A 15009-nucleotide genomic window follows, 5' to 3' on the forward strand; every position below is an offset into this window, starting at 1 on the left:
TGTTTTAAAGTAAGAAGGGGATAAGACCTCTACACACGTGAGACAGTGCACCTACATATCCTGCTCTCCCAGTTAAAAAAATCTTGACAACTGAGGTGGATGATTGACCTGAAATGGCTTGGCCTAAAGTCCATACTCAACAACATATCAAAGTTTGTTTTAAAGCATTGAGGAGGGGAACATTTCTATATCCATGTAAAGGAATATTATGAAACCTTTAAAATAAAAGTGCAGAATCATATTTATTTAGAATGGAGAAATGGGGACTTCCCTGGTTGTCCAGTGGTAAAGAATCTGCCTTACAATGCAGGGGACGCGGGCTCAATCCCTGGTCAGGGAACTAAGATCCCACATGCTACAGGACAACTAAGCCCACATGTCACAACTACTGAACTCATGTGCCTCAACTAGAGAGCCTGCGTGCCACAAACTACAGAGCCCACACTCTCTGGAACCCGCGCACCACAACTATAGAGCCCACGTGCCCTGGAGCCTGCAGGCCACAACTAGAGAGAGAAAACATGCCGCCACAACTAGTGAGAAGCCCGTGTGCCACTACAAAAGACCCCGCATGCCTCAACGAAGATCCCACGTGCCGCAACTAAGACCCGACACAACCAAAAATAAGTAATAAATAAATCTTAAAAAAAAAAAGAATGGAGAAATGGTCATATTTTTAAGTGAAAACAGACTACAAATAGTGTGTATATTGGTTGAAGGGTATCCCCCTGAATTCATGTCCTCCCAGAACCTCAGAACCATGATCTTATTTGGAAACAGAGTCTGCGCAGACATCATCAGTTAAGATGTGGTCATACTAGATTAGGTTGGGTCCTAATCCAACTGGCTGGTTTCCTTCTAAGGAGACACATACCCCCACCCACACACCCCCTACCCACCACAACACACACACACACACACACACACACACACACACGGAAGAAGGTCATGTGACTTCTGAGACAAACTGGATTGATGCATCTACAAGCCAAGGAACACCAAGAAACTCCAGGAGCTATCAGAAGCTTAGAAGAGGTAAGGAAGAATTCTTCCCTAAGAATCTTCAGAGAGAGCATAGCCCTGCCCACGCCCTGAATTCAGACTTCCAACCTCCAGAACTGTAAGAGAATAAATTTGTTTTAAGCCACCCAGCTTGTGGTAATTTGTTACGGCAGTCCTAGAAACCCATTCAGTGTGTAAAACACAACAATCAGGAGCACAGATTCTGGTCCCAGGCTGCTTATACTTGAATCCTATTTCTACCATGTATTACCCACATAACTTTAGGTAAGTTATTTAACCTCACTGAGTCGCTAATCCTTTTCTGTAAAATGAAGATAACAGTATTTATTTCCCAGAATTATTATGAACATTAAATTATATATTAAATGTAATCACTTAAAACAATACCCAGAATATAGTAAATACTCCACTTTTGTAAAGCAAACACAGGTACACACACACACAATAGTATTAAAAGGATATAGATCAAAAGGTTAAAATTGCTTATTTCTGGGTCCCATGAGTATGGTTTATTTTTTTCTTTTTTCTTTTTGGTATTTTCTAGCTTACATGCAGTAAGATCTATGTCATAATGCAATTGTTACTATTTTTTAATTTTAAAATATTTTAAAGGCAGTAGTTCCCAGTTACAGGTGTATGCAAACCCCATCCCTCGGCTAATGATTTCCACTACTCAAAGCCTGTTATCGAAGTATTTTTTTAATTAAAAAGCAAAATTTACTTTAGAAGATAAATGCTGACCACAAAGCATTTTAGAAGCACATCGTGTATCATTCAATCAATCATTAGTAAGCTGTTGCTACATAATAGGCTATGAACCACTGACCTCAAGCACAATAATTCAAGTTCAAACTCCTGGAAACACTGTACAGACCCGAGGCTCAAATATTTTAAGAAAACGTAACCATTCATTTTTAAAAGTGAGTTTTTTCAAACCCAGTACATAGTAAATTCAATGAGGCTGAGTTCCATATTTGGAATAAACTGCTACCCCTCCCAAGATGTACATTAACTTTGGCAAATCATTAGAAAATCACTTACAAAATCAATTACCCTTCCATAGAGTGAAAAATATACTAGTGTTATCTGTACAAGGTGACTTAATAAAGAGTTAAAGTGAGTTTCAGTTTTGTGTTTTGGGTCCCTAAAAAGTTCAAATTATGAAATGTATTCTCTGACAGTACCTCATAAGTAAATTCAGATAAGCTCACTGCTAGATAGTTTACTTAACACATTTTGCTCTTAACACAGTGAAACAAAGGTTTAATAAGTATATGTAATCACTAGATGAGAGTCTGTTAATACAGTGAAGAAATTTTACTATATTTGAAGAGACAAAATCCACCACTGCACGGGTTTTTTGTTGCTTTTCGTTGGTTTTTATTATGTGTTTTTTAATTGAAGTACAGTTGATTTACAATATATTAGCTTCACCACTGCATTGTCAATTTAAAAAGTGTATCTATTTGATCATCCTATCCAAGTACCTTGACAGCTAATTCACTGCCCACTGAAGCAAAGAAGGTGCAAGATATATGGTACCCACTAGTCTGGATAGGAAGAATAATTATTCAAATAGCAATACCACTGCTATTAAAAGTTTTTATATACATTTAATTTTTTATATACGCATATACATATACACACATGCAAAAAAAATTACCTGTGCATATGTACAAAAGTCTATAGACATGAACATTTTCTAAAAGGTACAGAAGAAATAGTAGTGGCTATATCTAGAAAGGAGGGGATTTTTGCTTTTCACTATTCATCCACAGGTTGCAAATTAGTGGCCCAAGGACCACATCCCACCTACAGATGTAGTTTATTTGGCCCACACAATGTTTTAAAAGTATTTAAAATAGTTGCCAACGTTTGAAAATCAGGAAATTTCCCATAAAAATCTGAATTTCTGGCTTCTCTTGAAAAAATGGAAAAATCTAAGAATGCTGGGCCCCCATTCCAGCGTGGCAATATTTGACTTAAGGCAAGTATCAGACATCCTCTTTATAAAAGGCAAGTGCTTTCTAGCTCACGCATACTTCAACTGTTCATGTCCCCCACCTGGCAACTATAAGCATTTTAGTTTGAAATTCCTGCTTAGACCCTTCTAAACTATTTGAACTTACTATGTGCTTATGCTGCTTTTTACAGTTTTTCCTCAATAAAAAATACTGGCAAAGATCCAGGAGAACTTCAGAGATTTTACAAAATATTTTTCTCCATTCATATCTAAATAACTGTTACCTAACTTTGACTAATACATTCTCTCATAAACTGATTACAAAAAATATTTAGTATAAGGAGACATGCCTGGAAAGGTAGGTATATAACAAGGTGGGGCCAACCTGCAGAGGGCTCAGATTGCTTCCAGAAACAATATTCTTGTTGTTACTTAAATTTTAATTTGCTTTCATGTCATGTATGCCCAAATTAAACCTACAAACAAAAGTGCCTGAAAAGAAGATTAGTTTATAGAACTTGTTTCTTCTAACAGCACTAGACTTCAAGACTTCCATAAAAACAAAATCTTTATTCCCACCTACCTTCAGGTACTACTTCAACAAATATTTATTGAGCACCTACTACATACAAAGTGTTGCATCAGACGCCTAGGAAGAAACAAAGGCCGTTAGGAGACATTTTCCTCTCCAGGCTGTGTATCGTATATGATAACCGTTATTAAAAAGGCAAGAGTGCAGTTCAAAGACAGCACTACCAAGAATTCGTGTCCCAATTTCAAAAAAAACAATAGGATTTCGTGAGGTATAAAGAAAGGAAATAACAGTATTCTAGGTAGAAGAAAAAAGTTAAAAATTGGGAAAGCAAAAGTATGTGTGGGAAATGAGCAGCGGCCAGCTTGAACGGGGCAGAGAGGAGCAGGATATCCATCACAAAAGATATGCTGGATCAATCTATGGAAGGTCCTGAATGTCATGCTAAAGCTCTCTGCTCTCTACCTGGTCCGCAACAAGGCACAAAGGTTTCTGAGAAAAGAAGGGCCCTGATCAAAGCTGTGATTCAGAAAGACTGACCTGGTAGGGGTATGTCCGCAAAATGGACTGGAAGGAGGAGAACCTGGTGCAGAAAACCAATTTGGAGACTATTCCTATGTTACCCTGTTAAAGTGGTAACATAATCTATATAAGCTAAGGTGATGGCAAGGAGAATGGAAAAAAGAGACAGTTGGGAGGTGCACTGCAGAGTGGAAATGAGATGGGTTTGGCAAATGATCTGGGGTGTCCAGGAAAGAGAGGGCACTGGAAATAATGCAGCTCAAGCCTTATGTCTGGAAGACCACTGTAGCTATTAACGAAACAGGAAAAAGTCAGAAAGAAAAGCTGAAGGATTGGGGGCAGGGAGGATTGACCTTTTGAACATACATTTAGTTTTTGGTGCCAACAGAACATGCATAAGTTTTTTCCCCCATCAGAAAACCTTGCACACTTTTCTGGCCCAATTTTCAGTGGTGGGCAAAGCAAGTACAGTACATATTTAATACAAGTAAAGGATATATTTAATGGAGAGTCAATGAGAAACCAATTCCAGAGCATATAATATGATCAAAATTAAACTCTACAGAATGAAGATGGACTCCCACCTCAACCATATGCAAAAATTAACTCAAAATGGATCAGTGACCTAAATATAAGAACTGAAACCATAACACTCTTAGAAGAAAACATAGAGGTAAATCTTCATGATCTTGGATTGGCATAAATTATTAGCTATAACACCAAAAGCACAAGCAACAACAACAAAAAATTAAATAAATTGGACCTCACCAAAATTAAAAACATTTATGCATCAAAGGACATTAACAAGAAAATTTTAGAAACAATCCATAGGGGACTTCCCTGGTGGCGCAATGGTTAAGAATCCTCCTGCCAATGCAGAGGACATGGGTTCAAGCCCTGGTCCGGGAAGATCCCACATGCCACAGAGCAACTAAGCCCGTGTGCCACAACTACCAAAGCCCGCACGCCTAGAGCCCATGCTCCGCAACACGTGAAGACACCGCAATGAGAAGCCCATGCACTGCAACGAAGAGTAGCCCCTGCTCATCGCAACTAGAGAAAGCCCACGCACAGCAACGAAGACCCAACGCAACCAAAAATAAATAAAATTTTTTTAATTATGAAAAAACAATCCACAGAATTGGAGAAAATATTTGCAAATCAAATATCTGATAAGGGTCTAGTATCCAAAATATATAAAGAACCCTTATAACTGAACAACAAAAGAACAGTCCAGTTAAAAAACCAGCAAAGGACTTTCATAGACATTTCTCCAAAAAAGATATACAAATATATCTTATTACTGAACAACAAAAAGACAAATAGTCCAGTTAAAAAACCAGCAAAGGACTTTCATAGACATTTCTCCAAAAAAGATATACAAATAGCTAACAAGCATATGAAAAGACATTCAACACGATTAGTAATCAGAGAAATGCAAATCAATCTCACAATGAGGTACCACTGCTGACTCACTATAATTTAAAAAAGGAAAATAAGTGTTGTCAAGTTTGTAGGAAAATTGATACATACCCTCAAACATTGCTAGGGGAATATAAATGATTCAGCCACTGTGGAAAATAGTTTGGTGGCTCCTCAAAAAGTTAAATATAGAATTACCATATGACCCAGCAATTCAACTCCTACATATATATCCAAAGAAATGAAAACAGGTACTCAAACAAGTATACCTAAACGCATGTTCACAGCAGCACTATTCACAATAGCCAAAAGGTAGAAATGGCTCAAATGTCCACCAATCGATGAATGGACAAACTGTGGTATACACATACACTGGAATATTAAACAGCCATTAAGAGGAATGAAGTACTGGGCTTCCCTGGTGGCGCAGTGGTTGAGAGTCCACCTGCCGATGCAGGGGACACGGGTTCGTGCCCCGGTCCGGGAAGATCCCACATGCCGTGGAGCGGCTGGGCCCGTGAGCCATGGCCACTGAGCTTGCGCATACCGAGCCTGTGCTCCGCAACGGGAGAGGCCACGGCAGTGAGAGGCCCGCGTACCAAAAAAAAAAAAAAAAAAAAAAAAAAGAGGAATGAAGTACTGATACATGCTATACACACATGATGAAGCTTGAAAGAAGCCACACACAAAAGGAAAAATATTTATGATTCCATTTATATGAAATATCCAGGATAGAAACATCTAAAGAGAAAGAATTCATATTGGTGGTTGCCAGGGGCTGGGGGTAGAAGGGAATGGAGAGCAACTTCTTGATGGGTGTTGGGTTTCCTTTTGCAGTGAAGAAAATGTTTTAGCTAGACAGAGGTGTGGTTGCACAACATCGTGAACGCACTAAACACCACTGAATTGTTCACTTTACTGTGGTTCAATTTGATGTCAATTTCACCCCAATTTTTTAAAAACCAACAATATTCCAAAACAAAAATAAAAATAAGCTCCATCTCTCGTCACTTCTGATCCAATTAACCACATTCTTGCCAAGCCAATCTTCCAGACAGCTCTGCTCCAATTGCTCCTTCCTGGTTTCACTCAGGAAATATCCTCCACCTAACATTACACAACTTTTCCATCAATTCAAATCCCAACCATTTCAAACCTTCGAAGAAAGCAACTTACCCATAGCAAGCACTCAATATTTGTGAATCACTGGTTCTGTTTGATTCAGTCCATTCCTACCTGTTGTGAAATTTTACTCAGTTAATCCAGCATTAACATATGAATGCTGCTTCCTTATTATCCCCAAACTTTTTCTCTCATAGTTTCAGGCATGTTCTTTTCCTGTCAGAGAGCAAATTATGATAGAGGCTGTCTTCTGCTTTTGTATTACACTATCTTTCAGGGGTCTATCCAAAATACGGTTTCTTTAAATACTGTCTGGTTGAGGGAATTCCCCGGTGGTCCAGTTGTTAAAACTCAGTGCTTTCAAGGCCGGGGCCCAGATTCAATCCCTGGTGGGGAACTAAGTAAGATCCAGTAAGCCTTGTGACCAATAAATAAATAAATAAATAAATACTGTTTGGTTGCGTTTTTGCTGTTATGTGCTAGACAAATTAGGGTGGGGGAGTCAGAAGACAAGAGATGGTAAAGAAACACCTCCACCCACCCTGGCGATAATGGAGATTAGTTCTGACTTGATATATAATCAGAAATGCAAGTCCCACAGCACTTGAACAGTAAAAAGACTTCCTGCAGGACAACAATGTACTTTTTACCGTGCTCCTTTTAAATCTAAAATGAATCTTGACGCTCTATTCGTAAACTATTTTATATTATACCCAGAGTCCCAACCTGTGTGTGCCACTCAGAAAAGGCCAAAAAAAGTGGGAAAGAAGAAGGTCCAAACCAAGAACTCCCAACCTTCTTAAAAATGCAATAGCGTGCACAACACTCTGTCATTGTTACACAACCCTTCCTACTCTCTTCCTAAAGCTGCTGCTTGGCACACATTTTTAAAGGAGACCATTATTAATATCATGTTTTATCTGTCATAAAGAGACTTTTCCTAGATGCATACATATAAACCAGAGAGTGGATCAGAAACTCATTTAGCATGCAGGTGACCAAGAAATGGATTAAGATCAGGCAGGGGAGGCATTGTGAGATCAGATAGGATGTACAACGGATTTTCACATCGAGATTCTGATTTCACTTCATTGCATAGTGGTTATACCTTCATTTTATCCAGAAGGGTGCTTCTGACAATACTGAGAAAGTCAATAGGACATAATTTTACAAAAATGTTTTTCCTGAATTATTTTTCTAGAAAACATCTGTTGTATCCATGATGGGCATTGTGTAGTGTTCCAAAAATTACACGCTGCTTCCTGAAGATACCTGAAGTCAACCTAGGATGTTGCAAAACTTTTGCAGTTTTGCACCAAAACTGCAAAGCACTAGCTTAATGAATAGGAGGGACAGAAACAACCAACACTGTCTATATGCTGGTCAAAGATAATTTACTTATCCCTATAATGAGAAATAACTCCTACGTTAACATTCTCTAAAAAATCTACAAGTGTTACTTGCTTCTTGTCACAAACACTAAAGAATAACTCACTCTGAAAACATAACAGAGACAAATGACTTCGAGGGCCACAATTGAATTTAAAATCTCATGTAACACTGAACTGTACATTTAAAATGGACTAAAAATGGTAAATTTTACGTTATGTATATTTCACCACTATTAAGCTCTCCTCTCAATCCTGTTCGTTTCCACTTAAAAATATATATAAATCTATCGGACTACATTAACGAGTGAGAAACCATTAAACTGAATGTGTTAAAATGACACATGGTTGAAAATTTCTAGTGATTTGTATTAATAGAAACTTTCTGACCTCTTTTTTTTTTTTTTTTTTTTTTTGCGGTACGCGGGCCTCTCACTGTTGTGGCCTCTCCCATTGAGGAGCACAGGCTCCGGACGCACAGGCTCAGCAGCCACGGCTCACGGGCCCAGCCGCTCCACGGCACGTGGGATCTTCCCGGACTGGGGCACGAACCCAAGTCCCCTGAATCGGCAGGCGGACTCTCAACCACTGCGCCACCAGGGAAGTCCTCTGACCTCTTAAGGAACGTGTTTATTAGATATTCTTCATCTCCAAGGAGGACACAAGCAAATGAAAAAAGCTTAATTACAGTAAGAAAGATTCAGTTTTGACATAATTCTAACTAGAAAGGTAATTAAACACTACCATAAGGTATCATGCAAATCTCTGCCCTCAGGGATGCAAGAATAAGCTATCTTGGAAGGGTTATATGCAATTTTGCAGGAAAAACTGGAATGAACTAGAGAATCTTAAGCCAGCTTCCAGTTTTAGAATTCCAAGTTCTATACTCACAGCCCAAAAGTGTCTTTGCAAGACATTCCACCTATAGGAAGTTATTCTAATCTACAAGTCATTTCAGTTTAGCTTCAGATATTGGGTTCCTTCACCACACCATTTATGCGCTTTATGTACTTACTTAGGAACTAAAAATTAACTACTTTTGTTAAGAGTCAGTTCCACCAATCTCCAGCAGCATAGCTGCCAGCTCAGGTATAAACAGTACAAAACTGAAATAATACTGGTTCTAAATTAAATAGAAATATCTATATAATGCATATCCAACCTAAGACTAAAAAAAAAAAATCTATGTTTACACAGTAGGTAACTTATAAGGCCAAAACAGTCAATTTAGCCAATTTTCAACAGCTTCTTAAAAAGTTGTTTGTTACCAACAACAAAAATAAATTCTTACTTTTGAAAACAAACCTTTCCAAGTAGGGTTTCATTTTAGAAGACTCGTGGCCTTCATTTTAAAATAATCATTTTTATTTTACCACATTATGTTTTAAAAATCACTAGACAACTGAATGGTGGTTATTTATTACAACCCAAAGCAGGCACTTATAAAGTCACAGGAGGGTTAATCATCTCAAATTCAACAGGTTAACCACAGCAATTTGAGAGAAATTTTGGCAACCTGTACCGGGACTATCTCGACAGTTTCCAAAGTCAGACATTAAATGACACTTAAAAACAATACATTTCTATGTAAAATCGATAGCTAGTGGGAAGCAGCCGCACAGCACAGGGAGATCAGCTCAGTGCTTTGTGACCACCTAGAGGGGTGGGATAGTGAGGGTGAGAGGGAGACCCAAGAGGGAGGAGATGTGGGGATATATGTATAGCTGATTCACTTTGTTATACAGCAGAAACTAATACGCCACTGTAAAGCAATTATACTCCAATAAAGATGTTAAAAAAAAATACATTTCTAGACTTTAGATATTTATTTAACACACAAATATTTTGACCAGGTATGCATTCATGTATGTATTTTAACTAGATTTTATTAATTATGATGAGTATTTGTTTAAAACAAAGACAAATTTAGCCAGGTCAACATAGGAATCAAAACACAATATTGGATTATGAAACTAACTGCTTTCATTAGAAAGAAAAGCATAACAAGCCTTACTTCCTTCAGTTCACAAATTTTTCATTTTATAATCAAAGAAAAGAAAGAACATGACTTCTACAGTCAAAAAATAAGATAATGTACTTAAAGCTGAGTTATCACTTAATTGTCTGGGTTCCTAAGAAGCTACTGACTTCTGTTTTAAAACCAGAATACATTTTTTAATGGCTCACTCCTTTGTTCAGGAATGCTCATATCACCTTGTTTTATACAGTACAGAGATAACATCTCATCAGAACACATGCTACTCAGTGTCACTGAGCTTAATAATTTTCATATAAAATTCAAATAAAATGTTTATAACGCGACCATATTTTTTTTTTCTCATCCACACTGGGCCTCACCTTTCACAACACTTAAAAACAAACAATCTTAGATGTTAAATACACACACACCTCAAGCATATAAAATTCATTACATTGTTTCTGTAGCCATTAATAATTGTACTAATAAATACTGACTCTAAAAAACTAAAAACTTATTAGGGCAGGATTTGAATGATACAACTCACAAGAGGGTGGGGAGAAATAATGATCCTCCCCTACCAAACTGGCAGCAACAATATGCCAAGTCTCTTATGCTGAACTAGTGTAAACAAGGAAGAAAAGGAGCTGGGGGTGGGAAGCAGGCAGGCAAGAGTACAACCCTCCTCAAGATACAGCTTTACTTCTAAATCTCACCAGTGTAATATCTCCTCCTGGTGTTTTCAATAACCCCTGTCACTCTCTATTAAACACATAGGCTGGTGTTTCAGAAAACTACTGCAGGCTGTAGTCCCTGTCTGAGATCATCCCGGACATAAAAGATACAAATGGGGATCACAAATGCTTCTTTAATTATAAAGACTATCTCCTGCATTCAAAGAGTTTTCTAAACAACTAGAAACTCAATCCCACTCTTACTATAACAATCAACTTTAAAGATAAACAACAGGACCTACCAATGATGCTGCACAGAAAAAAATTCACATGTCACCACAGCTATAAGGCTCTCATTAATAAGATGGGCATCATTCAGGATAGGGCTCGATAAGTAACGGGATAAAGACTAGGCTTACAACCTCTTTTTCTGGCATTGCTTGAGGCATCCAGTGGACAGGGAATAAAGGGGAGGCTGGTTGTATAAGTGATGCCAAGAGAAACAAGATTCCACATGCCCAACACAGAGAGCAAAGGGCAATCATCTCATGGCTTTCCGACCAAAAAAAGATGAGTTGTTTCACCTGAAATCCTTTCAAAGGCAGTCTAATGGTCTCCACTTGATCACTCACCCTGAGTGAACTCAACAACCCCTCAGAGAACAAAGGGAAGCCTTGCTTATCAAAAATAGCAAGTGCTCCACCCAAAGCCAAGAAATACTCCTTTAGTCTAAGTTGTCATGGTCTTCTGTCCCAATTCAGTCTTCTACAAGGAAACTCCAAGCCAAAAATACTTGGTTCCCAGCCTAAGTCAAGTTCTCCATTTTCCCAAACATCTACCAACCAGCTTTCTTTCCGGTAAGCCCCTCTGGATAAGCCCCTCTCCATTCCCGCATCCTGAAGCCCAGGGCTCCAATCCCCTCAGAAAGTTCCCTCACCCAAGATAATCTCTCTCCTTCACTTTTCCTAAGGTTTTTCCCACACCGTGCCCCAGGTCTAGCACTCCCGGTCCTCCATTAGCGGATCCCACTCACTAGTAGATCCCACCGCTCCCTGGCACAGCTCTTGGGAAAGTCATCTTTCTTACCGTACTCACTTGTCCTCTCCCATAAAGTTTTTCCCTTTTCTTTATCTGTCCTTGAATGGACGGAGGGACGGACGGACGGACACACACACACTCACTCACTCTCTGTTCTTCTCAGCTCTTAACTCCCAAGTCTCACCCGCGCGCCAGGTTCTTGCATAGTACCTAATTCTCTCCCCCCTCAGTTTCCCCTCATCCCTGTCATCCTCAGCCCCTAACTCCATACCCCAAGCTTTTGCCCACTCCCCAAATTCAGATTTTCTGTGCTTTTTACTCTTAGCCAACACCACAGCGCTCTTCCTCACAGGTCGACCCCGTGCCTGGATCCTCAAGTCTTTCCCCCTCTTCCCGCGTTCCTCGGCCGCTAATACCCCGCAGAACCTCAGGAGTAACCCCCGCCCATCTCCCTTCCGCCTCTCCTGCCCTCCACGAACCCCAACTCTCCTCATACATCCCCCTCCAGCCCTGCTCGGCCCCCAAATTTCTTCCAGGCCCCTAGGGTTCCCCACACTCCCTCCCCGCCCCGGAAAGGAGGTACCCCTCAGTGCCCGACCGTCCCGCCCGGCCGCCGAGCTTGGGTGTCCCTTCCCTTCCCCTCGGGGCCCCGAGGCCGCTTCCAGGGCTGGCGCGGCGGGGCCGGCTCACCAGTTGGTCATGTCCAGGAAGAAGGCGCAGCCGGCCGGGTTGAGCTGGAAGCCGAGCAACCGCTGGAACTCGGAGATGAGCACGTCCTTGTCGGTGGTGCCCAGGCAGCTGAACTTCTGCATCAGCTCGGGGTCCAGGTCCACGTCCATGCCCTCCATGGCTGGGGCCGGACACTCGCTTCCCCGCCTCCTCACAACTGAGCCGCCGCCGCGCCGCCGGGCCCGGGGACCGGGAGGGGGCCCGCTGCTAGCTGGCGCCGCGACCCCGCTCCTCTGAGGTAGGCCCCGGGCCTCTCACCGCCTCATAGGGGTAAACTCACTCAGCCACTCACTCACTCTCGCGCTCCCCCCCCTCCCACCCCCCCCGGTGCCGCCGCCTCCGCCGCCGCCGCCGCCTCTGGCTTCTATGCCGCCTCCGCCTCCTCCCGCTCCGCGCCCACTGCGCAAGCGTCGCCCGCCTAGCCCCGCCCCTTCCTCTCCCGGAGGCCCGCCCCTCTGTGGCGTCAGAACCCCGTGACGTCCCCCGCGTGACCTCACCGCGGTGGAGCGAGGGGGCGGGTAGTGGGAAGGAGGAAGGGGACTGCCGGGCGGCGCGGGGAGGTGACGCCTGGCCTGACCTTTTCCTCGCCCCGCCCCCACGCTGAGGGGGAGGAGTTAAAGCCCGGGGTTGGCGGGGTAAAGCTCCGGGATCTTCTTGTACTACAACGGCAGCGTTTGGGAGGTGAGGAAGCCGAAGTCGGGGAAGAACAGAGGCCAGGGCAAGGTCAAGTACCAGATGGCACACAAGACCCAGTCCTCCCAGCCAGGGCTTTGCCCCTCGCTCTGGAAGGACTTGTTTTGCATAAGTTTCTAGAGCTGCTTTCCCAGAGGGATAATACCCTAAAATCTTAGGCTCCCGGCCACCCTCGGTGATGATTACTCCAGTTTACCCGTGCTGTTTCTGTTATGCAACGGTAGTCTCCAGTTTCGGGAAGGTAAGGGAGGCCTCGATGCAAACGTCAATCACAGGTCCAGACGAAAACCGCATATAATCTTACACCCACTCCGTCAAGATCAACCCTCTCAAAATAAAGGTTAAGTCCCGAGAATTTGACATTGCCTTGTTAAGTGTTTAGAAGGCAAAGTGTTCCGGTACATATAGTACACCTAACTGGTCAAGGCCCCTTTTCAAGATCAAAGAATGAGAAAGGACGCATAGGGACCATCTTGTCTACCTTCATTCCTTCTTTCACCACGATTTGCCTAACACGTCCACACGGGGAAAAGACGAATAAGAAACGGTCTCCTGCCTTCAAGTGGCTCTTTGTCTGTCTTACAAATAAGGAAAGTGAGATCCAGAAAGTTTGTATGCCTTGTCCAAAAATACAGAGCAGCAAAACTAGAACCCATCTTTCATTCCTAATCGAGTATGTTTTCCATAACAATTTCAACAAGCAGACAACTAGAATAAGTGACCAGTAGTATCCGGGATGCCATGAGATTTTGGAAAGGGAAAACATTCTACCTCCTTCTGTCCCACTACCAAATAAGACTAAAACAATGACTTTAAAAGCCTAGGTTCTGGGGTCACACATATTGGAGATTCAAATTCTCATTCTACCAGTTATTGGTAATCATAGTGCTTGCCCAGATAGGATGGTTGTGAGGATTAAATGAGGTAACAATATATAAGCTCAGTACCCTGCGTGCTCCATAAGAAGCACTTAAGAAATGGTAACTAGTATTCTGGCCATAAACTTGAGATGACTGTGGGGTTAGACAATGATACAAGTAGGCGGGGATTACTTCTTCACCTGGTCCCTCTTCTACTTCACTTCCCTTACTGGTCCTCCATTAAAATATGAAATATGTGCCCTTTCTCTTTTCTTAATAAGGGACCATCCTTTCTCTCTCCAATAATTTTTTTCCTCCAACAGCATACTTACAAACTCGTATTAGACACTAGTTATAAACATTTTATAAGAAACTGTTCTTGGGTCTCTGAGATCTCTGTGGAAGCTTAGATCATTGCCAGGGCCTAATTTTTGGATGGCCATAATGCTGGAATATTTCACTACTATTAAGGAAAATTTAATCTCCCTCAGAGGTGAGCACATACTGTCCCAATCTTTTGGATGATGGAATGGGAACACAGAAAGATTATAAAAATCCCAACATTAGAGCGGAAAGGAACTGAGACTGTCTAATCTAACCTCCTCGTTTTACAGATGAAGGAATTGAAACCAAGAGAGGAGAATTGATTAACCCAAAATCACACAGCTAGTAATCACAGAAACTCCCAGTCTAGTGCTCTATCCACTATATCCTGCTACAATTCCCTTTATACTTTGAGTTCAATGTGGCCTTACATGCAAAATAATTCGAAATGCAGATCCAAGACCTGATTTGATGTTAGACTATACACTTTCTGGAAGTGGTTCAACTTGCAACATTCATGGATTAAAGTTGTGTTGACTAAGGGTCTAAAAGAAAAAAATGTTATTGGAATCTGATGATTTTATTAGAATGCTGACCCAAAGGAAATTAAAAGCTCTTGGCCAACCCCATGCAGTACTAGGGTCTTAGCTCTCACCTAAACAGCCCACATCATACAAAAAGATTCTTGCAAATAAGAGACCCAAATGGCTCAGAATGTCAGTTCATGATGGGAGTTATCTC

At 41.3% G+C, this 15009-nt stretch overlaps 1 protein-coding gene across 2 annotated transcripts in view; it reads right to left on the bottom strand.

Annotated features, from left to right (window-relative positions):
- The window catches only part of ILRUN (inflammation and lipid regulator with UBA-like and NBR1-like domains), a 113217-nt gene extending 100513 nt beyond the window's left edge, over window positions 1–12704 (bottom strand). The window contains exon 1 of one of the 2 annotated variants that reach the window (XM_007106292.4): window positions 12353–12704. In XM_007106292.4, coding sequence (XP_007106354.1) covers window positions 12353–12510 — 158 coding nt within the window. In that variant the 5' untranslated portion in view covers window positions 12511–12704. The remainder of the gene's footprint in view (window positions 1–12352) is intronic. The other variant, XM_007106293.4, reaches the window with a different exon arrangement.
- Between the last annotated feature and the right edge of the window lie 2305 nt (window positions 12705–15009).

Source organism: Physeter macrocephalus, chromosome 18 (assembly GCF_002837175.3).
Source record: "Physeter macrocephalus isolate SW-GA chromosome 18, ASM283717v5, whole genome shotgun sequence".
Classification (NCBI taxonomy): Eukaryota; Metazoa; Chordata; class Mammalia; order Artiodactyla; family Physeteridae; genus Physeter; species Physeter macrocephalus.